Source organism: Betta splendens, chromosome 1 (genome assembly GCF_900634795.4).
Source record: "Betta splendens chromosome 1, fBetSpl5.4, whole genome shotgun sequence".
Lineage (NCBI taxonomy): Eukaryota > Metazoa > Chordata > Actinopteri > Anabantiformes > Osphronemidae > Betta > Betta splendens.
This window is the reverse complement of record NC_040881.3, coordinates 2,847,826-2,864,034: the sequence shown is the minus strand read 5'-3', so window position 1 is coordinate 2,864,034 and position 16,209 is coordinate 2,847,826. Positions and strand designations below refer to the sequence as shown.

The window sequence follows — 16,209 nt, the reverse complement described above, 5'->3', positions numbered from 1 at the left end:
AACTTTCCTATTTAAACAAAACCACCTCTGACCCCAGCAACACTTCTAGAGCCCAGATTAAGATCAGTCTGGTTCCTCAGTTCCTCCAAGTGCAATGAGGCCGTCAGTAGACTGCGGTCAGACTGTGCGTCTGTAATTGGACGCACAAATGATGCTCAGCCGGAACCGTCTTTACAGCATCTGTCTGCACCAACTTCAGCATTATTTGTTTCTAGTTGTTTGGAAATCACGTAATAAAATGTCAATTTGTTGTTTTTTAGATCAGCAGGCAGACCAGAAGTGCCACAGCTGATTCCATCCAGGAGGTGCAGAGGGCAGTGACGCCAGGTCCCAGGATCCTATGAGATACTGGGTCAACCAAAAGACAATCTATCCAAACCTCTTCCAGCGGTCCTTACAATTTCTCTGCACTCCAGCCTCATCTGTGTCATGTGAACGGGTCTTTTCTACAGCTGGAGACGTTGTATCAAAAAAGCGTAGCAGACTCAATTTTAAAACGTTAGAAAAACGTATTTTTTTAAATATAAATTCGTAAAAAAAAAGCCTGGCTTCATTGACTGTATTTAAAAAAATGTGAATTTTAAATTTAAATGTAGATATTAAATAATACTATATAAAATGACTTAAAGTATATTATTGTATATATTAAGTCATCAAATAACTGTCAGCTGAGTCTGTCTACTAGGTTGTCTATAGGGATTTTTAAGGTCCAGCAGGTGTCAGTATTCAGCGACCCAGTATTGACACACTATCAATACAGTTTTTCAATGTGTCGAAACGCTTCATGATGCCTTATCTACCCATCACTACCACACGCCACTGATGCTCTGCTGCTGTCGCTGGCTTTCCCCTCTCTGATCTTCCTCCTCAGCTCTTTCTGTACGTAAGTGTACTACCTACGTGTTTTATGCACTCTTGACCTGAATTAGTTGACATTACTTGAAATTTGTGTGGAGAGTTAACATGTTTCATTTATATCTGGTAAGTAGAATAAATAGATATATACTCTGGTGGTCAAATAAGTAAAGTGTCAGTCTGGGAAGCAGAAAATGGCTGGAACAAACCCAGCTCAAAATATTTGCTTGCTGCTACCCATGTTATGTTATTACCATGTTATTAATACTTTCAATTATTTGTTAATATATTATTTTTTTCTTTGTAAATTACAATATGAACAAAGAGTACAAACAAATGTATTTTTAGTGTATTATTTTTCACATGAAGTAAACAAACATAATTTAATGTCAATAAAGACAAAAACTGATTAAACTGCTTGGTTAACATCTCAAACAAATACATACATACATTGTAGAATATAAAAGCACAGCGTTCAACAGTCTTTACTGTGAGTTGCACGTATAAAAAAAACAGATGGACAGAGCTGTGAGAACGGATTTCTTCAAAGCAGGCTTGACAAAAACCATTATTAGTTATGTGTCAAAATTTAACACACCACAATCAGATTCTTCAACATGGATAAAAGGGTCCGAATAAGTTCTTTGAGTTATGGAACAATGGATCCACTCAGAAATGAAAAGGATGAAGAGGAAGAAGAGGAGCAGAAAAAGGAGACAAGCAGTCTGGGATGATGAGAATGTGAGGCGTAGTTACAAGAAAACGTTACATCAATCGAGAACAAAAATTAGGCTACAAATTTGTTGGGTTTTCTGTGGTTTATAGTTTTCTGTAACGTCTTCTATTTGTTAAATGTTTTATGAGCTTTTATTCTTTTATTAAAACAGAACACTTTCACAGAAAGAAGATTTACAATAATTCAGCAATAAGGTGCAAAAATATTAGTTTAATTTGGTTCATACATTGTGCAATATGCATTTACCCTGTATTCAAAGACAAGTTGTTTTTAACATCCCTCACATTTAACTTATTTGCTGCTACATATGATGTGAACACACTTACTATTAATACCGATATTTCAGAGAAAATATAAACCGTGGTCACACGGCGTCGGGGAGTTGGTTTTAGACATACAAGTTTTAAACTAAGCAGGTTGTTTTCTTTAGGCCCAAGGTTAGGTGTTAAATACGTCACTAAGTGACACTGTATCAAAAATAGGAAGTGAAACCGGTTTTAGCTGCTCTCCGTCTAACCACTGGTTGATTTAAATTTTAGTCTTTCGACTGCAAGAAGAGACTGAGACAGGCTGAAAACTGAACATCACAATTTGTATTTTATGTGACTTTATATCAGAGCATTTTACAAAATCCTATGAAGATGAGGACTACAACCATGCTGTCGGCAGAAGTCAGATTCGTTTACATGGGTTTGATCCTGTACATGTCAGGTATGAATCTCTTCTGAAATACTGTAGTCACTTTTTTATATTTAATTTATTTTTCTTTATACTTACTGTATGTAGCAAATGCGTTAGACATTTATGATACCAAAATTAAATATCAGTCACCAACAACTTAACTTTTATCACATTAATTGTATTATAGTATGAAAGTAGGGCAGAATATGCCACTGGCACTCATTAAACTACAATAAAGTATAAAAGTTTTTAAAAACAATAGAAAATCAAGTTAATTGCTAACACATTGACTTGAAACCAAATCTTCTGTTAAAGGGATTGAGGCAGAACAGAAAACTGTCTGTGCCTTGAAAGGTTCATCAGTGGATCTGTCCTGTTCAGCTCAACGTCACACTATGAGCCAGAGATGGTACTTTGCATACAAGACGACATCTGGATGTAATCTGACTGAAGTCAATGTGGAAGGAAATGACAAATACAACACGGCTAACTTCACGCTAAAAATAACCAATCTGACAGAGAGTGATGCAAAGATTTACTGCTACGGTGACAAAACAAACCCACAGTCGTGCTGGGAAAATGCTGTCAACCTCCAAGTGACAGGTACAGACGCTGTGACAGCACTTCAAACATGTGTCTGTGAATGTCTGCTGATTCTCTGTCGTCTCAGACGTGCAGGTAAAGGTGCTTCCTTCAACACAGGGTGAGGCAGTGACACTGGTGTGTAGCACCAGCTGTTCTCTGACTAATTACACCTGGTATAAAAACACAAAGTATGTCTATGAGGACGCATCTCCCTGGTACCAAGAGCTGGTCAGCAGTGATGAAGCAGTCACGTACTCCTGTAGTACTAAAGATTACAAGGATGTCAGAGCCCCTGAAGTCTCAGTGGGTGAGTAATAACACACATCCAACTCTAACAACACCATTTACTAAATGATCGCTGGTGCCTTTAAAGCTCATGAAATAAATGTGTCACAGATTCTGTCACATCAACCTGCTTCACGGTGACCTACGCTAAAGGGAGCGTCTGTCCTCATGAGCGCTGCTCCATCACGTATCCCAGAGGTTCAGCTTTCACTTAAACTCAAAGAGCATTTTAATAGAGACCTCATCCATTAAGTTAACTATAGGTTGGATTAGGTATTATTTGTTAAATACATTTATTTCTATACATTCTGTTCTATTGACAAGAGACATCATTAGTTCATGTAACACAAAGTTAACAGGGAACAGATGAAGTGACATTCTTTTATCATCCTTCAACAAAGGTACGTGTTCAAAGGACTCCTCCAAATGGAGGCCGTGTCAGTCTAACATGTAACACCAGCTGTTCTCTGTCTGAACCTCAACCTGCCTTCTCATGGTACAAGAACAGACAAAACGACACTATTCAGTCTAAATATCCCAGCTCTTCTCCCGATACCTTCTCCTGTGCTGTAAAAGAACATGAGAGATTACTTTCTGCTGAAGTTTGTGAGTATAAACTATTGTTATAAATCCTTTAATAACCACATTTGAGCCAAATGTCTAAAGAACTAATGGGGATTTATGTGTATTTGATGCCTGAATGTAAGGAAATGCCTGTGAGCAAATTAACTTAATTCAGACTTGCTGCACAAGTCCCAGTTTTGCGGTAAAGTTAACGTTCAAATCATAAAATGTTATTTAAATTTCAGGTGTTGTAGAAAAGAACTGCTGGACAGTGAACTACGTCAGCAGGAGAATCTGTGCTCTAGAAGGTTCATCAGTGAACATTTCTAGTGAATATTCACATCCTGAGAACCAAAAGCCAAACTTCAAAGTTTGGTATAAAATAAAGGAACAAGCTGAAAATCTGACAGAGGCTGCAGGCCGAGTGGAGTGGAGGGAAACAGATAAGAATCACCACATCCTGACGTTCAAGAAGGTGAAGAAGAATGACTCAGCAGAATACGCATTCAGAGCCCACACAGGCGAACCAGCAGAGAGAAGGTCGGACGTACCAGGAGTGACTCTGGTTGTCACAGGTAAGAATGACATGAAGGATGAAGAAGGTTCATAAACTACTGTCAGGGTTTTTATCCAACTGCTGTCTTCACTGATCAACCAGACCTGAGAGTGAAGTTTGCTCCTTCTCGGGAGGTGACGGAGGGCGACAGAGTCACACTGACCTGCGCTACCAGCTGTCCCCTGACCAACAACACAAACTACCTTTGGTACCGGAACGGACGACCTCTGACCCCGACAGAGACACACAAGCACCTTGTTCTGGACCCAGTCAGCCGTCAGCAGGCAGGAAGCTACTCCTGTGGAGTCCAAACCCACAAAGACAAGCGCTCGAAAGAAAAGTCTCTCACTGTCCAAAGTCTCAGGAGTGTATTAGTACCAGTAGCTGCAGGCGCTGCAGCTGTGGTCCTGGTTATAATCGCTGTCACTGTCTGCTGCTGGATCAGGTGAGCTACACTTGTGCTTTGGTTCAAAACAATACATTTTACCTTCATTATAATATGTCATGTCATTCTGATTCCTATGCAAAAAGATAGAACTTCTGATCTGTCTCCTGAGGCGCTGTGGTGACTGCTAGTCTCTGAAACCCATTAATGCTGAATATACTGTATATGCTTTATATTAATACACAGAACAAAGAGGACTTTGGAGCAACCTTCCACAAGTGGAGCAGGTGAAATCACAGTGCAGGTGAAGAGCCAGGATTTCAAATATGAGTAAAAATATGTATGATTACAACAGATGAAATATAATGTATGTAGAATATATCCACATATTCATAAGTGTAGGAGTAGATGCAAATGCAGTACACAGTTCGGTTTCATTCAACACAATAAACTACCAACTATTGTCTTGTCAGCAGCTTGATTCTGGCCCCTTGTATAACAACATCTGTGCTCAGCCAACACTTCAGGAGGAGCATCACTATGGAAGACTGGTCTTCTCTAAGGACCACACAGAGGATCTCTACTCCACCATGAATGCAGCCGTCTGAACTGAGACCAGTGCTGCTATATTGAAGAAAACGTTCCCAGGATGAATTTAATAAGCAGAAGGACAATATTATAGAGAAACACATGTTCCTCCTGATTTTCCAGACTTTCATTGTTTGTTTCTTAGATTACAGATTAACCTGTAACAGCTCAGACTAAACATGGATCTGACAGGTTGGACTTTATGAAGCATCTCTGATCAAATGCAGTGATCTATAAAGACATTAGTCTGTTGTCATGGTTCATCAGATGTTGATTGATGAGAGTCACTGATAGCAAATGCACGTAAACATAAGGAGGCCTGAAATTTGTCTTAGGCAGCTGCGTTTTTGTACAGTACTAATATAATATTATTGCGAATATTGTGTTAACACTGTGAACAGTCATTATGTATTTGTCAGTGCTTCTATAAAGAACAAGTGAAGACATTTACATATTACATTTACAATAATTTAAATACTCACTGGAATCAACAGACATAAGGCTTCATGTTGCACCACGAGCCAATTAAGTGTAAGGAATACAGTAACGACCTAGAGAAAACACCGAATAATGATAATGTTCTTTTCTCTACTTGTACCTAATGTTTTATTGTATGTCATCCTACATTTTGTATTGACTGATGAACTTTGTGCCCCACCTCATGCTTTCCATGTAAGAAGAGCAACCAATTATAATAAAAGGAGTGTTGGTTTGACTACACGGATGCAGGCACCAACCACACACAGACCTGTTGTAAAGAAACTGCTGATAATTCAGACATTTTGAGAGTAAAGTTTTAATTATTATTAATTGTTATGTATTATATGTTGTAAACTGTTAAAAGGTTGATGTATGATGATGTATGATATGTATAAAAAAATATTTATTTCTGACCAACATGTGAGTTTTAAAAGTATTAGAGTATTAAAGAAGAGTATATGTGATATGTCAATGACATTGACCCGCGATTGGGAAATTGCCATGTTGCAACAGATAAGATAATAGATACACAATTGTTATAAGAAAGGCAAAAAACAGAGTGAGAACTGCACAAGTTATCAACATTATGTACAAGTAATGACTTACAGTGACTGCAGCTGTTAAAGTGGCTGGTGTGTGGCAGTGGAGGAAATGTGCACCACACAGTCTGACAGCAGCACGAAGGAAAGACCTGCGGAATCGCTTCTTCCAACAGCGAAGGCGGATCAGTCTGTCGCTGAATCGAGTCTCCACTGTAGTCAGCTTGTCCTGCAGTGGGTGTGTCAGGCTTCGGCGGATTACGGACCCACATGCACAGTGCAGACACGGTGATGAATTAACAAGCAGTTCCTTTATTCTCCATGTAGTCAGGGCAAACCAGGTCATACACGATAAATCTCAGGTTAAAGGCACAAAAGGAGCAGGCAAGGTTCAGTTCCAGGGACAGGCAAGGTTTCGGCAACGAGTAAGCTCGGCAGAGGTACAGACGGAGTGGACGAAAGCGTGGTCAGACAATCAGAATGTTACCAAGAGATCCAGGCGTAGATCCAGGCGTAGGTACAGGCAGGGAACAGTGGTCAGAGACAAGCGTGATCGTTGAACAAGGTAAGCTATACTGCTACGCTGGCAACTGGCTATGGTAAGTACTAGTGGTTAAATACAGACGACTGATTAGCTAAATTATTGACAGGTGTGCATGGTGAACCGGGAGTGACAGGAAACAGCTGTGATCAGGAAGTCCATCAAAATAAAAGACCGGAACAAGAACATGACAACATGGATAAAACTCAGACCCTTCAACATAAGACTTGAAACACAACCAAAACCTGACAGGGTGAGACCTGTGGTGTAAATTTTGCCAGAACCCTTCTGTCTCCTGTCTCTCACTGAGTCCAAAGAACACCCCAGCACAGAGATGGACTTATTCAAGACCCTGTGCAGCTTCTTCCTCTCCCTCACTGTGATGCTGCTGCTCCAGCAGAACACACGTACAATATGGCTGATTCCCCCACAGAGTCATAGAAGGTCTTCAGGAGTGGCCCCTTCACAAATGACCTCAGCCTCAGGAGGTGGAGTCTGCTCTGATCCTTCCTGTACAGTGCATCTGTGTTATGAGTCCATTCTAGTTTGTTAGAGGTGGTGAACACCCAAGCACTTGTAACAGTCTGGATGTGGATGTTCATTTACTGGATGTTCGCTGTTGGGGAGGGGCTCCACCATCTCCTTGGTCTTCCCCAGTTGATCAGGAGGTGGTTCTGCTGTCACCAGTCCACAAGTCCTGTGTCAGTTCTCCGTACTCAGTGTCGTCATCATCAGTAATAAATCCAAGAGAACTGTCCTGGACCCTGTGTGGCTCCCAAACTGCAGGTCCAGATATCAGACACAGTCTGGTGCTCTCACAAACTGGGGACGGTTTGTGAGGTAGTCCAGTACCCACTCCACCGGTAAGTGTCCACACCAGCTGACTTCAGTTTGTCCCATAACAGCACCAACTGTATGGTATTAAAGGCACTGGAGAAGTCGAAGAACAGAGTCCTCACAGCGCTGCCGGGCTTCTCCAGGTGGGTCGGGGCACAATGGAGCAGGACGATGATGGCGTCTTCTACTCTGATGCCGGACTGGAGGCAAACTGCAGCGCATCCATCGCTGAGCTCATCAGCAGTCGATGCAGAACCAGTGTCTTCATCAGGTGTGAAGCTGTTGAGGTCTTCAGGGTGCCTTGTCTTGGACACTGGTACCACACAGGAAGTCTTCCAGAGCCGTGGTACCACCCTCAGCCTGAGGCTCTGGTTGAAGACATGCTCCATAACCCCACAGTTCATCTGCACAGACTTAAGGAGCCTGGAGCTGATGCCATCAGGCCCAGCGGCCTTCCTTGTTTTGATCCTCCTCAGGTCACGTCCCACCTGAGCTGCTGTGAAGGGGGGCTGTGTGTGTGTGTGTGTGTGGGGGGGGGGGGTTCATGGAGCTGTGAGGTGGTGAGGTGGAGTGATGGGCCAGAGGTTTGAAGGGCTGAGGGAGTGGGGCATTGTAAAGGTGTTTGGGGGAGAGGATGCAGCAGTGGGGGAGGAGAGGGCGACTGATCAAACCTACAGAAATACAGATTCAGATTGTTGGTCGCCCACTGTCGGTTCCTCTCTGTCTGAGTGTGGGGTTCTTTGAAGCCTGAAACAGTCTTTAGGCTTCGCCACACGCTAGTGATGGGTCCGGCAACACTGATGCGTCGGCGCATGCATCGAGCTCATAGAGCGAAACACTGTGTCTGTCATGATCTGGGTTTATTTCCTGTTTTATTTTGAAAGGACTTCCGTTTCTGGTCACGTCATGTTAGTTCCCGCATCACGTCCCGGTCCTATTACTCACACCTGTCTCATATCAGTCATTACGCACCTGTGTATTTAACCACCACCAGTCACAACAGCCAGTTGCTAGATTGTTGCATGCCAGTCATCACATTCCAGCGTTCTGTCATTCTGCTTACCGTGCTCTTGTTTCCTGTTCCTGACCCCTGATTCCTGTCTGCGTCTGAACGGTACTGTTGCCTGGAAAGAATCAGTGATACTGGCCTGATCGTCTGACCTCGAGCTAACCTGCTCCTCACCGGTACTGTAGCCGTGTCGATCCTGTTGCCGAACCATTGATGTTCTTGGACCTGACTCAGCCTGCTCCCTCTGTGCTGTAATCTGAGATTCGCTGTGTATGACCTGGACCGCTTGTACCGCAGATTACTGGATTAAACCTTGATTTTACCACCTACTCTGATGTGGGTCCAATCTCTGCCTAAGCCTGACAGTGTCGGTGCGCGTATCGCGTTGGGAAAGTCACGTGACCGATACACTTCCTGCATCAGTCACTGTCTGACGCGCAAAACTGTGTTTGTAAGGAAGCGCATGTGTCGGGCTGCATCTGCCAAAAGGAATCCCTGAGCGTTTGCTGTTCATCGTCAGATTCCTCTATATTTATGGAGCAGCCTCAAGCTAAAAGAGAGGTTTCCGTTGTGTGGGACAATTTTGATCTCATATCGGAAAAGGAGGTATCTCTTTTAATTTTTCTTTCATCCTGTTCAGGTTTCCACTGATCTATCTGAATTCAAATTAATTTCAAAGTGACTCTTATCTCATTATTTTCTGCAGGTTAAATGTTGCATTTGCTCGACAGAACTTTCCTACAGTATTTAAACAAAACCACCTCTGACCCCAGCAACACTTCTAGAGCCCAGATTAAGATCAGTCTGGTTCCGCAGTTCCTCCAAGTGCAATGAGGCCGTCAGTAGACTGCGGTCAGACTGTGCGTCTGTAATTGGACGCACAAATGATGCTCAGCCGGAACCGTCTTTACAGCAGCTGTCTGCACCCACTTCAGCATTATTAGTTTCTAGTTGTTTGGAAATCACGTAATAAAATGTCAATTTGTTGTTTTTTAGATCAGCAGGCAGACCAGAAGTGCCACAGCTGATTCCATCCAGGAGGTGCAGAGGGCAGTGACGCCAGGTCCCAGGATCCTATGAGATACTGGGTCAACCAAAAGACAATCTATCCAAACCTCTTCCAGCGGTCCTTACAATTTCTCTGCACTCCAGCCTCATCTGTGTCATGTGAACGGGTATTTTCTACAGCTGGAGACGTTGTATCAAAAAAGCGTAGCAGACTCAATTTTAAAACGTTAGAAAAACGTATTTTTTTAAATATAAATTCGTAAAAAAAAAAAAAAGCTTCGCTTCATTGACTGTAATTAAAAAATTGTGAATTTTAAATTTAAATGAAGATATTAAATAATACTATATAAAATGACTTAAAGTATATTATTGTATATATTAAGTCATCAGGTACTATTCTAGGTTGTCTGTAGGGATTTTTAAGGTCCAGCAGGTGTCAGTATTCAGTGACACAGTATTGACACCGTATCAATACAGTTTTTCAATGTGTCGAAACGCTTCATGATGCCTTATCTACCCATCACTACCACACGCCACTGATGCTCTGCTGCTGTCGCTGGCTTTACCCTCTCTGATCTTCCTCCCCAGCTCTTTCTCTATGTAAGAAGTAATGAGGCCTTAACAGTGTTTTAACACATGTTTTATGCACTCTTGACCTGAATTAGTTGACATTACTTGAAATTTGCATGGAGAGTTAACATGTTATGTTTCATTTATATCTGGTGGGCAGAATAAATAGACATATATTCTGGTGGTTCAATAAGTAAAGTGTCAGTCTGGGAAGCAGAAAATGGCTGGATCAAACCCAGCTCAAAATACTGTTAATATATTATTTTTTCTTATGGTACAATATGAAAAAAGTGGAAAAAAATGTATTTTTAATGTATTTTGTTTTTCAGATGAAGTAAGCAAACATACTTCAATGTCAATCAACATACATACATACATACAAATATACATTGTAGAATATAAAAGCACAGCATTCAACAGTCTTTTCTGTGAACTGCACGTATCAAAAACAGATGGACAAAGCTGTGAGAACAGATCATCTTCAAAGCAGGCTCGACATAAATTAGTTATGTGTTAAAATTTAACACACGACAATCAGATTCTTCAACAGAGAGAAAAAAGGGTCAGAATGAGTTCTTTGCGTTATGGAACAATGGATCCACTCAGAAATAAAAAGGATGAAGAAGAGGAGGAGGAGGAGAAAAAGGAGACAAGCAGTCTGGGATGATGAGAATGTGAGGCGTAGTTCCAAAAAATGTTTTAGCAATCGAGAACAAAAATTATGCTACTAATTTGTTGGGTTTTCTGTGGTTTAGTTTTCTGTAACGTCTTCAATTTATTATTTGTTGTCTATTAATACTGACATTTCAGAGAAAATATAATCCGTGGTCACACAGCGTCAGGGAGTTGGTTTTAGACACACAAGCACAGATAGTACAGTTTTAAACTAAGCAGGTTGTAAAATGCAACAAGTGTTACAAAATGAATCAGGTGTTAAAGCTGCACTTGCATCAGCAAATCGTCCGGTTCCACTGGTCCAAAGGGTTAAAAGCAGCCACAGCACGGATGAAAACCTATGGAGGTTAAACTAAGAGACCCAGGAGCAACAGTGAGGCATGAACGTGCAGAAATACTGTAGTTGCTCAGAGATCGTGATGTCGACTCAGTTATTTTTTACTTTGTTTTCTTTAGGCCCAAGGTTACGTGTTATATACGTCACTAAGTGACACTGTATCAAAAATAGGAAGTGAAACCGTTTTTAGCTGCTCTCCGTCTAACCACTGGTTCATTTAAACTTTAGTCTTTCGACTGCAAGAAGAGACTGAGACAGGCTGAAAACTGAACATCATTTGTATTTTATGTGTTTTATATCAGAGCATTTTACAAAATCCTATGAAGATGAAGACTACAACCATGCTTTCGGCAGAAGTCAGATTCGTTTACATGGGTTTGATCCTGTACATGTCAGGTATGAATCTCTTCTGAAATACTGTAGTAATTTTTTTATATTTAATTTCTTTTTCTTTATACTTACTGTATGTAGCAAATGTGTTAGACATTTATGATACCAAAATTAAATGTCAGTCACCAACAACTTAACTTTTATCAAATGAATTGTATTACAATATGAAAGTAGGGCAGAATATGCCATTAAACTACAAAAATAAGTTTTTATAAATGATAGAAAATCAAGTTAATTGCTAACACAGTGACTTGAAAACAACATCTTCTGTTAAAGGGATTGAGGCAGAACAGAAAACTGTCTGTGCCTTGAAAGGTTCATCAGTGGATCTGTCCTGTTCAGCTCAACGTCACAATATGAGCCAGAGATGGTACTTTGCATACAAGACGACATCTGGATGTAATCTGACTGAAGTCAATGTGGAAGGAAATGACAAATACAACACGGCTAACTTCACGCTAAAAATAACCAATCTGACAGAGAGTGATGCAAAGATTTACTGCTACGGTGACAAAACAAACCCACAGTCGTGCTGGGAAAATGCTGTCAACCTCCAAGTGACAGGTACAGACGCTGTGACAGCACTTCAAACATGTGTCTGTGAATGTCTGCTGATTCTCTGTCGTCTCAGACGTGCAGGTAAAGGTGCTTCCTTCAACACAGGGTGAGGCAGTGACACTGGTGTGTAGCACCAGCTGTTCTCTGACTAATTACACCTGGTATAAAAACAAAAAGTATGTCTATTGGGACCCATCTCCCTGGTACCAAGAGCTGGTCAGCAGTGATGAAGCAGTCACGTACTCCTGTAGTACTAAAGGTTACAAGGATGTCAGAGCCCCTGAAGTCTCAGTGGGTGAGTAATAACACACATCCAACTCTAACAACACCGGTTACTAAATGATCGCTGGTGCCTTTAAAGCTCATGAAATAAATGTGTCACAGATTCTGTCACATCAACCTGCTTCACGGTGACCTACGCTAAAGGGAGCGTCTGTCCTCATGAGCGCTGCTCCATCACGTATCCCAGAGGTTCAGCTTTCACTTAAACTCAAAGAGCATTTTGAGTAGAGACCTCATCCATTAAGTTAACTATAGGTTGGATTAGGTATTATTTGTTAAATACATTTATTTCTATACATTCTGTTCTATGATCAGAGACATCATTAGTTCATGTAACACAAAGTTAACAGGCAACAGATGAAGTGACATTCTTTTATCATCCTTCAACAGACGTACATGTTCAAAGGACTCCTCCAAATGGAGACCATGTCAGTCTAACATGTAACACCAGCTGTTCTCTGTGTGAACCTCAACCTGCCTTCTCATGGTACCGAAACAGACAAAACGACACTATTCAGTCTAAATATCCCAGCTCTTCTTCCGATACCTTCTCCTGTGCTGTAAAAGAACATGAGAGATTACTTTCTGCTGAAGTTTGTGAGTATAAACTATTGTTATAAATCCTTTAATAACCACATTTGAGCCAAATGTCTAAAAAACTAATGGGGATTTATGTGTATTTGATGCCTGAATGTAAGGGAATGCCTGTGAGCAAATTAACTTAATTCAGACTTGCTGCACAAACCCCAGTTTTGCGGTAAAGGTTCAAATCATAAAATCTTATTTAAATTTTAGGTGTTGTAGAAAAGAACTGCTGGACAGTGAACTACGTCAGCAGGAGAATCTGTGCTCTAGAAGGTTCATCAGTGAACATTTCTAGTGAATATTCACATCCTGAGAACCAAAAGCCAAACTTCAAAGTTTGGTATAAAATAAAGGAACAAGCTGAAAATCTGACACAGGCTGCAGGCCGAGTGGAGTGGAGTGAAACAGATAAGAATCACCACATCCTGACGCTCAAGAAGGTGAAGAAGAATGACTCAGCAGAATACGCATTCAGAGCCCAACCAGCAGAGAGAAAGTCGGACGTACCAGGAGTGACTCTGGTTGTCACAGGTAAGAATGACAGGAAACATGAAGAAGGTTCATAAACTACTGTCAGGGTTTTTATCCAACTGCTGTCTTCACTGATCAACCAGACCTGAGAGTGAAGTTTGCTCCTTCTCGGGAGGTGACGGAGGGCGACAGAGTCACACTGACCTGCGCTACCAGCTGTCCCCTGACCAACAACACAAACTACCTTTGGTACCGGAACGGACGACCTCTGACCCCGACAGAGACACACAAGCACCTTGTTCTGGACCCAGTCAGCCGTCAGCAGGCAGGAAGCTACTCCTGTGGAGTCCAAACCCACAAAGACAAGCGCTCGAAAGAAAAGTCTCTCACTGTCCAAAGTCTCTGGAGTGTATTAGTACCAGTAGCTGCAGGCGCTGCAGCTGTGGTCCTGGTTATAATCGCTGTCACTGTCTGCTGCTGGATCAGGTGAGCTACACTTGTGCTTTGGTTCAAAACAATACATTTTACCTTCATTGTAATATTCATGTCATTCTGATTTCACTCCGCAGAAGAAAGAGAACTCCTGCTCAGTCTCCTCGAGCTGAAACATCAAACAATATACAGCAGGTAACAGAAGTCAATGAGTTAACAACATTAGAAACCAGCAGAACATTTCTCAGATACAATTAATTACATCTGCATCAATTAATACTTTACATGCTTTTTTTTTGCTTTTTTGAAATCATAAGTTCTTCTGTGACGAAAATAATTTTAGGTTTATTCCACAGTTAACTGTTAAGATGAAGATGTTAAATATACTGTATCTTGGCTTTGGAATCCAAGTCAAATCATTTGCTGCATATCTCTTCTCTTCAGCCAAACCCTGAACCAGTGTATGACACACCTGACCACACTGACCTTCAGTACAGCATGATCCAGTTCTCTGAGAACCACAGAGATCCGCTCTACTCAACCATCAAGCTCGATGAGCTCCAGCTGGAGCACGTTCCCTACGCCGTTGTCTCCTTAAAATCCAATACAACGCAAGACTAAATATCTCTAAGACACACCTTTAGAATCTGTAGTTTTTGTTTAGTGTTTAGCTGGTTTATATTCCGTGTCCTCAGCCGCATTTAGAAAAATCACAACAGTGACTCAACTTTCTAAGCACCATAAGGAAAATCCACCTACAAGTGCTGCTACTGGTGTCCTTCTACAGTATTGCTGCTCCATTGAGCGCGTGGTAACGTACTGCATCTCCACCTGGAGCTCCAGCAGTTCGGTGGTGGACAGGAAAGCTCTCCAACGGGTAACCAACACGGCTGGCAAACTCAGTGTCTGCTCTCTACCACATACAACACACGCTGCCTTGAAAGAGCAGTGAACATAAAGGACCATTCTCACCCTGGACCTCATCTATGCAAAAAGCATCCTTCGGGCAGAGGTTTTAGATCCATAATTTCACGAACCAACAGACTCACAATCCGTTTTTCTCCCAGCATCATAAGGAAGCTACAGTAAATGCAGCTGGCTGCTAACACACAGTTTGAAGGTCTGCCATATTCTTACGTCAAGTATTGTTAAGGTCTATACTGTATGTGATACTCATTTCAGTTCTGCTGCATTACTTATGCTCATATTTTGTTGGATTTTAATGTACAGTGTTCATTGCGTTACTATTCATGTTTACACTGTTTTTTACATTGTACCTCATTGTAAATAGTTATATTTCTCTCTTATTGCATTGCACTATAAGGGTTGCTCCAATTTCGTGGTACCCAGTACAGTGACAATAACAGCTCTTGAAATAGATTTGCCAGTGTCTAAAAACTGAATCAGTCTGAATCAGTCATTGTTACAAACAACGTTGCTGTTTTAGGCTTTCATAAATGTGATGAGATAAATGTGTCCTTTCTGCTCTGGCGGCAGGAAAAATCTGATCTAAACAAGTTTAATCTTCCATTTACTTCACATGTTAAAAGGAGTTTCTTCATTATCAGGCAAAAGCTCATAAAAACGGTTTGTGCAAATGCAATAAATTACCAAAATGACTTTAATTACACCCAATCAGAGATAGTGCAGAGTTTATCTGATGAAAACCTTTAGAGGCAGCTAAAAAAGCTAAATTAAGCTATATGAATAGTGTCAAATCTACAGAGCGCTTTAAAACATCTCACCCTACGTTCATTTTTAATATACTGCAATACTCTCAGCTATAATATAAATTGACACAACTGACACAACAAAAAAACAAATATTGCACAGTCCTTATGTCAGTATTAATTTTATTACTATACCAATTCACACAGTAACATTAATTTAGATACAAAATATATATATATATATATATATATATATATGTATATATAATAAAATGCTTCATCTAGTTTACTATATGTTAACAGTGGATCTTCTTTCTTTTCAAGTAACTTCGTGATTCAAGCCAATGCTCCAGTTTACTAAACACTGACACTGTAAATCTGAGCTCAGGATCTAATACTACATGTATAATGCTGTCATCAGTGGGTCAGAGCTTAAACACAGTGTTAAAAGTCAGTATAAACCACTTCGAAAGCCATGGAAATGTTTTGTGAGTAATAAAGGAAAAGAAAAATAAATTTGGGTTCTACACACATGAGGCAGAAATGGTTTCTCATCCCCATAATCCAAACTACAGAAACATTATGCCAAT

General features: G+C 40.9%; 2 protein-coding genes across 2 annotated transcripts; both read left to right on the top strand.

Moving 5' to 3' along the window:
- The first annotated feature begins 2,667 nt into the window (after positions 1 to 2,667).
- LOC114859162 (sialoadhesin-like) lies at positions 2,668 to 6,118 on the top strand. The gene is made up of 7 exons (XM_055507983.1): positions 2,668 to 2,875; positions 2,943 to 3,160; positions 3,502 to 3,748; positions 3,952 to 4,281; positions 4,365 to 4,707; positions 4,894 to 4,951; positions 5,121 to 6,118. The coding sequence occupies exons 1-7, from the start codon at positions 2,668 to 2,670 to the stop codon at positions 5,253 to 5,255; spliced, it is 1,539 nt and encodes a 512-aa protein (XP_055363958.1). The 3' UTR covers positions 5,256 to 6,118.
- A 5,335-nt stretch (positions 6,119 to 11,453) lies between these two features.
- Positions 11,454 to 15,874, top strand: LOC114859145 (uncharacterized). Its single transcript, XM_029157081.3, has 9 exons — positions 11,454 to 11,627; positions 11,898 to 12,185; positions 12,253 to 12,474; positions 12,564 to 12,650; positions 12,852 to 13,058; positions 13,257 to 13,577; positions 13,661 to 14,003; positions 14,087 to 14,144; positions 14,394 to 15,874. Exons 1-9 carry the CDS (start codon positions 11,552 to 11,554, stop codon positions 14,568 to 14,570), a joined length of 1,779 nt encoding a protein of 592 aa, XP_029012914.3. The 5' UTR covers positions 11,454 to 11,551; the 3' UTR covers positions 14,571 to 15,874.
- Positions 15,875 to 16,209: the final 335 nt, after the last annotated feature.

Coding starts and splice junctions, on each gene's coding strand:
- LOC114859162 (XM_055507983.1), top strand. CDS start 2,668: ATGAGCCAGAGATGGTACTTTGCATACAAGACGACATCTGGATGTAAT. Junction 4,282..4,364: donor AGTGACTCTGGTTGTCACAG/GTAAGAATGACA, acceptor CTGATCAACCAG/ACCTGAGAGTGAAGTTTGCT. Junction 4,952..5,120: donor CAGGTGAAATCACAGTGCAG/GTGAAGAGCCAG, acceptor TTGTCTTGTCAG/CAGCTTGATTCTGGCCCCTT.
- LOC114859145 (XM_029157081.3), top strand. CDS start 11,552: ATGAAGATGAAGACTACAACCATGCTTTCGGCAGAAGTCAGATTCGTT. Junction 13,059..13,256: donor ATTACTTTCTGCTGAAGTTT/GTGAGTATAAAC, acceptor TTTAAATTTTAG/GTGTTGTAGAAAAGAACTGC. Junction 14,145..14,393: donor CATCAAACAATATACAGCAG/GTAACAGAAGTC, acceptor TCTTCTCTTCAG/CCAAACCCTGAACCAGTGTA.